The sequence below is a fragment of the Bradysia coprophila genome, chromosome II (assembly GCF_014529535.1).
Source record: "Bradysia coprophila strain Holo2 chromosome II, BU_Bcop_v1, whole genome shotgun sequence".
Taxonomy (NCBI): domain Eukaryota; kingdom Metazoa; phylum Arthropoda; class Insecta; order Diptera; family Sciaridae; genus Bradysia; species Bradysia coprophila.
In genome coordinates, this window is record NC_050735.1 from 12,556,174 (window position 1) to 12,564,558 (window position 8,385).

The following is an 8,385-nucleotide window of genomic DNA, read 5'->3' on the forward strand; positions in this document are numbered from 1 at the left end:
TTTTTGTTTTTCGTGTTTCTTTGGTTTCCTCCAACATTTACGACGTAAACAAAAACAATCGTTTCACCGCAACTTATTTTCTTTATTCTAATTTTATATAGTTTGCAGACTTGTACTGCACATCACTCAGCGATGTAAATAACAAATTCTTTTCACTTTTCGTTGAGAGTCTATAAATAAATGTCAAAAGTTATTTCGGTGGTGGTTGTAAATATAGGTTTGCAGTGTGTGAAATATCGGTGTTATGATCGGTGATATAACTTTGATTGATCTTTTGCCGTGAAATTGTTTGTTGATATCAAACAGTAATTAACAAAAAAAAAGTGAAACGATGGACAAAACAGCTCCTATTCGAAAAGGGACGTGTATTTTAACAGAAAAACCATTTGTGTTCGCTCTCAAATCAAGATATCGACAAGAGCGGTGCGATTTCTGTTTTGCCGAGTGAGTGATTTATTTATCTAATTTATAACTGCGTACTAATCCAGATACGAAACATAAAATTTTCTGAAATCGATTTTTTTCAGAGGCAAAGTACTTAAGTGTTCTAACTGTTCCTACGTCTACTACTGCAATCGACTTTGCCAGCAAGAAGCCTGGCCCGTTCACAAAACAGAATGTTCTCATTTGCGTACAATTGCACCTCGAACACTGCCGGATGCGGCACGAATCTTATCGCGTATAATTCTTAAGCTGAATAATGGGGGCGAATACGAGAAGGGCTATTACACGGGCAAGTGCTACAGAAGATTCTCAGATCTTATGACACGTAAGTGAAATATCTTGTCGAATGAATGTACAGAGTTGGTATGATGGGACCAGTGAACGAATTTCCAATGAAATTTTAGATTTCGACGAACTAAAGCTTGATGAAAAGCGATTGGAGCACATCGAGTGTCTCACATCTGTTTTAACTCAACTGCTAGGACAGAAATTGCTTCCGTCTCCGACTGAATTGATTCACATTTATGGAAAAGTACGTACATATCATGCTCCCATGAATGTCGTCGCAAATCTGTTGCAAAAACCAAATCTTTTCTCTGCAGATGCTGGTCAATGCTTTTAACATTTTAGACCAAGAAATGAACTCGATTGGTACCGGCATTTACCTGGGCGTTTCGATAACCGACCACAATTGCACACCGAATGCGGTTGCCACATTTGATGGGACAACGATTTTCATTCGACTTATCGAAGACATTCCACGCTTGGATTGGTCGAAAGTAATTAAAATGCCCCGTATGTCCCGTGCGAATTCGATGTATTGAGCGCAATTTTACTTTCAGATCTTCATATCCTATGTGGACATGCTCAGTACTCCCGACGATCGTCGCACGGAGTTACAGAAAAATTATTTTTTCCTTTGTGATTGTATGCGGTGCCTCGATCCGATTGAGGCGACTGAATCGAATGCAGCTGCTTGTCCTAACAGTAAATGCAACGAATATTTGGATCTGCGTCGTTTGATCGATGCCTGTCCAAAATGTAATTTACCAATAACGAACGAGTATGCTGAACGGTTCCACGAAGTGGTCGAATTTACAAAAATGCATCTGGATAAGATGAAGGACATAGCATGTAAGTCAGTCCTGATATGGGCGTTCAATTTGACAAAAATTTATTCTGACAAATCCGTTCCACACCACACCAGATTTGGATATTTGTAAAGTACTGCTGAAACAGCAGCACAACGTGTTACATCCGTTTAATGTGTGGCACTTGAAGACACTGGAAAGTGCGTTCGAAAGTGCAATTAATGTTGGTAAATGGGACGAAGCAATTGAATACGGTAACGAACTTCTGCCGGGATTCACAAAATATTCCGGCAAACTGAATCCGTTGGTGGGATTGATCCACATGAAGATGGGCAAGATTTTGTTGCATCGAGATCAGCGGAAAGAGGCTCTGCATAATTTGAACAAAGCTAGTGACATCATCAAAATAAGTCATGGGAAAGAGCATCCTTTATATCAGCAACACCTTATTCCGCTGTTAATTGACGCAGCAAGCAGTCAGTAGTGAACCATTGCATTGCATATACGAAAGTTTAGTTGAAAAAATGTTTTTTTTTTTGAACAAACTTGATTTTTGTGGAAGGAAAGTTTGGGCTCGATGGACACTCGACACCGTTGTGAATTTAAAGTTGGTTAGCAACACTTGGAGCACATAATAGCAGGAACTATTTTTGGAAAACCGTTTTAATTCTACAGGGCTTGTGGGTTCTTGTAATAACAAAATGCAATTCGGGTCGGGGTCGCATCGGGTTTCAATGTCATCGGGCTTTGGGCTATCAGGTTTTGGGTTATCGAATTTCAAAAAATTTATTCAGACTGGGTTCTGGGTTCGGGTCGGGTTTCGAAAATCCTCGACCCGCTCAACTCTATACGACGATTGGAACAGGTACATGACATGATAGCTCAGTAATTCTGCGAAATATTTCTACTTTTATTGCATATTACAATTGCCGTGCAAGCTACGGAATCGATTTGTAATAATCAGATATTTCGTTAGCAGCTCGCCAACCCGACATAACTGCACCATGTACGTAGCCCGAATGGTCTTTTTCAGTTGCTTCACCAGCAATCAATACGACTGGTTTGTTGGACGAACTGTAGAGCGTCTCGGCTAAATCTGTACCTAAAGCGACATTATGTGCTTGCGTGTCCATCGATCCGAACGAATATGTACCGAAGAAATATTTGTTCGACTGCCAACGATTTCGACGCATGTTTATCGGACGCGGTATGGGTCGACCTAGAAACTTCTGCAACAACCACACAGAATCATCGATCAACTGCTCGTCACTAATTGTTTCAAATTGTCTAATGTGCTTTCCGGCTAATAGTCCACCTAATAAATTCGGTTGCGCGTCTTCTTTGATTACGCCAAATATATCGGTCACCCATTCTCTTTCCGTTCCGATGAGTTTGTCTTTGTCCTCTTGCTTCCATAAAAATGTGTAAGTTGTCCAATTGCCATCGTCCTTCGGCCAAAATGGTTCTTGGAATTCTAAGAAGAACTTTCCCAACGTACCGTATCCGGTGTGCTCTATGGCATTGATTTTCTTCTCGGGTAACTGTGGAGTAAAAAGTGTGCGATGATGCTTCTTGAGGAATCCCAGCGATACTGTGACAATCACGTGATCAGCTCGATACTCTGAACCGTCCGCACAATCAACGACCACTTCATTTGAAGTCCAATTGATATTCGTCACTTCTTTGTTAAATTGGATTTTTTCGTCTACAGGCAATGTCTTGGATGGATCTGGTCGTTTTTTCTGAGAATGAAGCAAAAAAAAATGCTCAGAACTCGGTTGCTTGAATGGAATGACTAACATTACCATTAAGAAGTCAAAAACAATTTTGGAACCATGTTCCTTCCATGTTAGTTGTTGATTCCCGCCTAAGAAATTATTTTTTTTAGTAAAAAATCCTAACTTTAGTCTTGCTCATCTATTATCACCTGCTCCGTTCTCATCCCCACTAAGTAGAGACGAGATATCAAACCAGCTTTCCGAAGAATACAGTGAATTCATCTGTCTTTGACTTAAATCCTTAATCTGCTCTACTAGCTCCTCATCAATATCTCCCAATTCCTTAACCCGATTCGGAAAATTGATGTCGAAAAATTCACCAAGCGATCCGTTGAACTTGGCCATGTTTTCGTAATCGCTTGTAATTGTTTCCGACAAATCCATCAGTTTGACATATTTGCTCAGATCAACTAGTTGTCCATCCGAAGTGTAGGCATGAGTCGTGTTGCTACCAATGCCAATATCACCAAACTCAAAATGATCCTTCACCAATTCGTAGACAACATTACCCTGTTCGCCTTGACACCATTGTGCACCTAGATCGACGAAACCTTTACCGAATGGAATGCTGTGCACTCTTCCACCGATACGATCTAGGGCCTCCAGTACAACAACGTTGTTGTAACCATTTTCAAGCAGCTTGGCTGCGGCAGAAATTCCCGAAGCACCAGCACCAACTATAATAAATTTGGTCGACTTATCGTCGCCGACAACTAGATAGCTGTTTAATATCTGAAAGGAAATTGATTTCTTACACAAATTTGCCTACGAATTTATTCGGAACTCACAGCAAACAGCAGAGTGATCGTAATTAACGGACACATTTCGGTGAACTGATTCAAATTTGAATTTATTTTTGATAATAGGAGGTTTCTGTTGGCAAAACGAAGAACGGTAAGGTGAAAGATCAATGCAGATTAAAAATATTTAAAATCGCTAATAAAACTGTGTGGATGATGTAATAGTTAGAGGTTGAGTAACAGATTTAGCGCAACCAAAAAAAAAGATCTCTCAAAACAAACTGAAAATTTTCCCAATTAGTTAGGCTAGATCGCTTTTAGTTAGCCGACAACAAATCATTTAATTTTGAGTACAAAAAATTGATTGCCCGACTTCGTCTCTCGAACAGGTATGGCAGACTATTTCAATAAATTCATCTATTCATCAGAAGGTCAACAACAAGCCTTGACATTGACCGTGTAATTAGCGACATGGTGTGCGCGTATATACATGATGTTTTCAACACAATGACGAAAACTAAAACTTTCGTTGGTATTTTTGAGAAAAAATTTAATGCAACTCGATGATAATTGATTTTGATATGCAGAGCTGGGTGCGAATAGCATTCACAATAATTGTGAGGCTATTCACACTTTTGTGTGAGTGGCATTTAAAATAATAGTCAGACTATTTGCAACCGGGTGCAAATACCCAATTCGTTGTTTTAATTCAAAGAAGAGCTTGATGAGGTACGGTAATAAGATTCCGACAAAACCATTTTAAATAAAATTCCTCCGATCACAGTTGTTGGTGCAACGAACTTTGCATCGGCGATGCAGATACTGAATGGCCAAACGACAAACGTGAAATTTGCAATCAAATACTGTTCTATTGGAACAAAAATTCTGCTGAATGATATTGAAGACTACAACAAACTTAAATCTCAGTTGAAATCAGCAAATGTGGAATTCTTTTCTCACGACTTGAGAATGGAAAAATATGACAAATTCGTCCTGTCTGGCATCGCTAAATTGGATACAGATGAAATCGCTGAATCACTCAAGACCTACCAGCTTGAAGTGGTGGATATCAGAGAGATCACACTGAAAAACAAACGTTTTGATGATGAAGGTGTCTACATCGTCTCATTTGCACATGGCAGCGTAAAACTGCCGAGCTTGAACAAAACGAGAATCAATTACACCATTCCGAAGTGGCGAATATACCAAGCATCTAAAAATAAAGTGACCCAGTGCAGACGTTGCCAGCTTTATGGACACGGAATGCAAAACTGTAATCTAAAACCGAAATGCTTAAACTGCGGGCTTGACCATTACCCAAATCAGTGCAACAGCCCAGTACAAAAATGCGCCAACTGCAAAGGGGATCATCTAGCAACTGACCTCAACTGCCCCAAACGTCAAGAGTTTTTGGAAATGAGAAAAAGATTGGCCTCCTCCAACAAGAAACCATCAACAAATAAGCCACCACCCGAGCAAAGAAAAGCCAACAGTAATTTCCAAAAGCCTATGAGATTCTACACAACGCAATCCCAACCAACATCTTCAAGTACCGACAAGCCGTACACAACAACTTGGTCCAGTTTGTTCAAACAGAACACAGCCCCAACCGTCCAACCATCTCCCAGCAACGACAAATTCAAGCCGGAAGAAATTGGTCCAATCATGTCAGAGCTACTAGCCGGTCTAAGGCACTGCCAAAATAAAGAGCAACAATTAATCGTTATGTTCGAAATTGCCACCTTTTTTCTTACTGAAATTTCTCGAGGTACACAAAATGTACATGGTCGGGTGGTGTATCATTTTAAAGGTAATTTTATGTGCTTTTGAGCCAAATAGAGACTGATGTGGTTTGGATGCATCTATGATGAAATATGGACACTTAAATATTTCAACTTCTTTTTCATCGCATATGTATCCAAACCACATAAAACTCTATTTGGCTCAAAAGCTCATAAAATTACCTTTCAAATGATACCCCACACGACCATGTACATTTTGTGTACCTCGAGAAATTTCAGTAAGAACAGTGTACGTCTTCGGTTAAAAACTTTATCTGCACATATTTCAGTGTGGATGAATTTTAAACCCAACAAGACCCTATTCGGCTCAATAGTACATGTGATTACCTTTCTAATGACACCCCACACGACCCTGTACGACTCGTGTAACTGGAGCAATTTTTGTAAGAAAATTGCAACTTTTCGGTTTTTGCACACCTTTGACCAGCCACACAAACTTCGAAGAATTTTTTTGAAAGTGGTTTTGGCTTCTAGGGTCGAAGTCCTTTCTAGGCACATATAAAAAATTCCAATAGAAAATGCGTCCGATTTCGGTAGGCTGTTTTTCAAAAGAATCCCTCTTTTTATTTCAACGTAATATTACCAGATCAGCAACATAACAATTAGAAATCTCAAACAAATCTCGAACAGGAGCTGGCGATAGTTCGAAAATTAGACAGATTACTTTTACTCTGATTGTATACCTTTAATAGACTATCATCAGTGTTGCTGAACGGATTTGTAATAATCTAAAATTTCGTTAGCAGCTCGCCAACCGGATGCGACTGCTCCATGGACATAGCCTGAATTAACTTCTTCGGTTGCTTCACCAGCAATCAACACAGCTGGTTTGTTGGACGAACTGTAGAGCGTCTCGGCCAAATCTTTACCAAAAGTTACATTATGTGTTTCCGTATCCATCGATGCATAGGAATATGTTCCGAAGAAATATTTGTTCGACAGCCAACGATTTCGGCGCATATTTATCGGACGCGGGATGGTTGGCCCCAGAAACGTCTGCATCAACCACACACAATCATCGATTAACTGTTCGTCGCTGATTTCTTCAAATTGTTTTATGTGCTTGCCAGCTATGAGTCCGCCTAATAGATTAGGCTGTGCATCTTCTCTGATCAAAGAATTTATTTCTGTCACCCATTCTCTTTCGGTGCCGATGAGTTTGTCTTTGTCCTCTTGCTTCCATAAAAATGTGTATGCCGACCAGTTGTCAAAGTCCGTAGGCCAGAATGGTTCTTGGAATTCCAAGAAGAACTTTCCCAACGTACCGTATCCGGTGTGCTCTGTGGCATTGATTTTCTTCTCGGGTAATTGTGGAGTGAAAAGTGTGCGATGATGCTTCTTAAGGAATCCCAGCGATACTGTGACAATCACGTGATCAGCTCGGTACTCTGAACCGTCCGCACAACCGACGACCACTTCATTTAAAGTCCAATTGATATTTGTCACTTCTTTGTTAAATTGGATTTTTTCGTCAATAGGTAAGGATTTGGATGGATCTGGCCGTTTTTTCTACAAAGATTAAAAAAAAAACAAATTGTTTGAGACTCTGCCTTCCAGCAAAAAGGTATGGCCTTACAGTTAAGAAGTCAAATGCAGTTATGTAGCCATGTTCCTTCCACGTAAGTTGTTGATTTCCCGCTGAAAAATTAAATTTTTTCAGAAAATCACCTCAACTTAGTCTGATGCTCGCGTCAATTACTTGCATCATCTTGAAATGCATTAAGTTGAGAAGAAAGATCGTACCAGCTATCGCTTGCATACAGTGAATTCACTCTTTTCTCAATCAAATCTACAATCTGATCTGACAGCTCCTGATCCACATCTTCGAATTCCTTATCCTGAATGCGGATGCGGTAATTGGTTTCGAAAAATTCACCAAGCGATCCATTGAATATTTTCATGTTTTCGAAATCAAATGCAATTGTTTCAGACAAATCAATTAGTTTGGCGAACTTTTTTTGTTCAACTAATTTTCCGTCCGAAACATAGCAATGCATATTGTCGTTCCTGATGGCATTATCACCAAATTCAAAATGTTCATTTACCAATTCATACACAACGTTTCCCTGTTGTCCTGAACACCATTGTGCACCTAAATCTATGAAACCTTTCCCGAATGGAATGCTGTGAACTCTTCCACCGATACGATCTAGCGCTTCTAGTATAACAACGTCATTGTAACCATTTTCAAGCAGTCTGGCAGCGGCAGAAATTCCCGAAGCACCAGCTCCAACTATAATAAATTTGGGAGACTTATCGCCCGCTTTTACGACTAATAGGCCGCTTGTAATCTAAAAATCGACTTCTTTAAACATGAATTTCCAAATATAATTCGTTCTAATCTTACAATAAACAGCAAAGTGATCGGAGTCAGCGAACACATTTCAATAAACCTAGACTAAGTCGATTGCGAAAGTGATTCGAATTTAAGTTGATTGCGGAATGTTATGTAAAATTTGCATTGCAAATATTTAGAAATTTAGGGTGAGAGGTCAACGCTGATTAAAAACATTCGTTCAAAAGTTTGTGT

The 8,385-nt window shown here is 39.6% G+C and overlaps 3 protein-coding genes across 4 annotated transcripts; 1 reads left to right on the plus strand and 2 right to left on the minus strand.

The window, feature by feature from the left end:
• LOC119073745 (histone-lysine N-methyltransferase SMYD3) lies at positions 1 to 2,057 on the plus strand. Its single transcript, XM_037179407.1, has 6 exons — positions 1 to 444; positions 528 to 769; positions 849 to 976; positions 1,047 to 1,223; positions 1,287 to 1,578; positions 1,652 to 2,057. Exons 1-6 carry the CDS (start codon positions 332 to 334, stop codon positions 2,017 to 2,019), a joined length of 1,320 nt encoding a protein of 439 aa, XP_037035302.1. The 5' UTR covers positions 1 to 331; the 3' UTR covers positions 2,020 to 2,057.
• A 370-nt stretch (positions 2,058 to 2,427) lies between these two features.
• On the minus strand, positions 2,428 to 4,569 carry LOC119073732 (spermine oxidase-like). 2 transcript variants are annotated; one of them, XM_037179380.1, is made up of 4 exons: positions 4,102 to 4,568; positions 3,463 to 4,045; positions 3,341 to 3,402; positions 2,428 to 3,277 (listed from the first exon to the last, which is right to left on the minus strand). In XM_037179380.1, the coding sequence occupies exons 1-4, from the start codon at positions 4,135 to 4,137 to the stop codon at positions 2,474 to 2,476; spliced, it is 1,485 nt and encodes a 494-aa protein (XP_037035275.1). In that variant the 5' UTR covers positions 4,138 to 4,568; the 3' UTR covers positions 2,428 to 2,473. The 2 variants fall into 2 exon arrangements, with proteins under 2 accessions (XP_037035275.1, XP_037035264.1); XM_037179369.1 differs by having other exon boundaries at positions 2,428 to 3,402; positions 4,102 to 4,569.
• Positions 4,570 to 6,394: 1,825 nt separating this feature from the next.
• LOC119073737 (spermine oxidase-like) lies at positions 6,395 to 8,371 on the minus strand. The gene is made up of 4 exons (XM_037179395.1): positions 8,203 to 8,371; positions 7,555 to 8,146; positions 7,432 to 7,493; positions 6,395 to 7,364 (listed from the first exon to the last, which is right to left on the minus strand). Exons 1-4 carry the CDS (start codon positions 8,236 to 8,238, stop codon positions 6,555 to 6,557), a joined length of 1,500 nt encoding a protein of 499 aa, XP_037035290.1. The 5' UTR covers positions 8,239 to 8,371; the 3' UTR covers positions 6,395 to 6,554.
• Between the last annotated feature and the right edge of the window lie 14 nt (positions 8,372 to 8,385).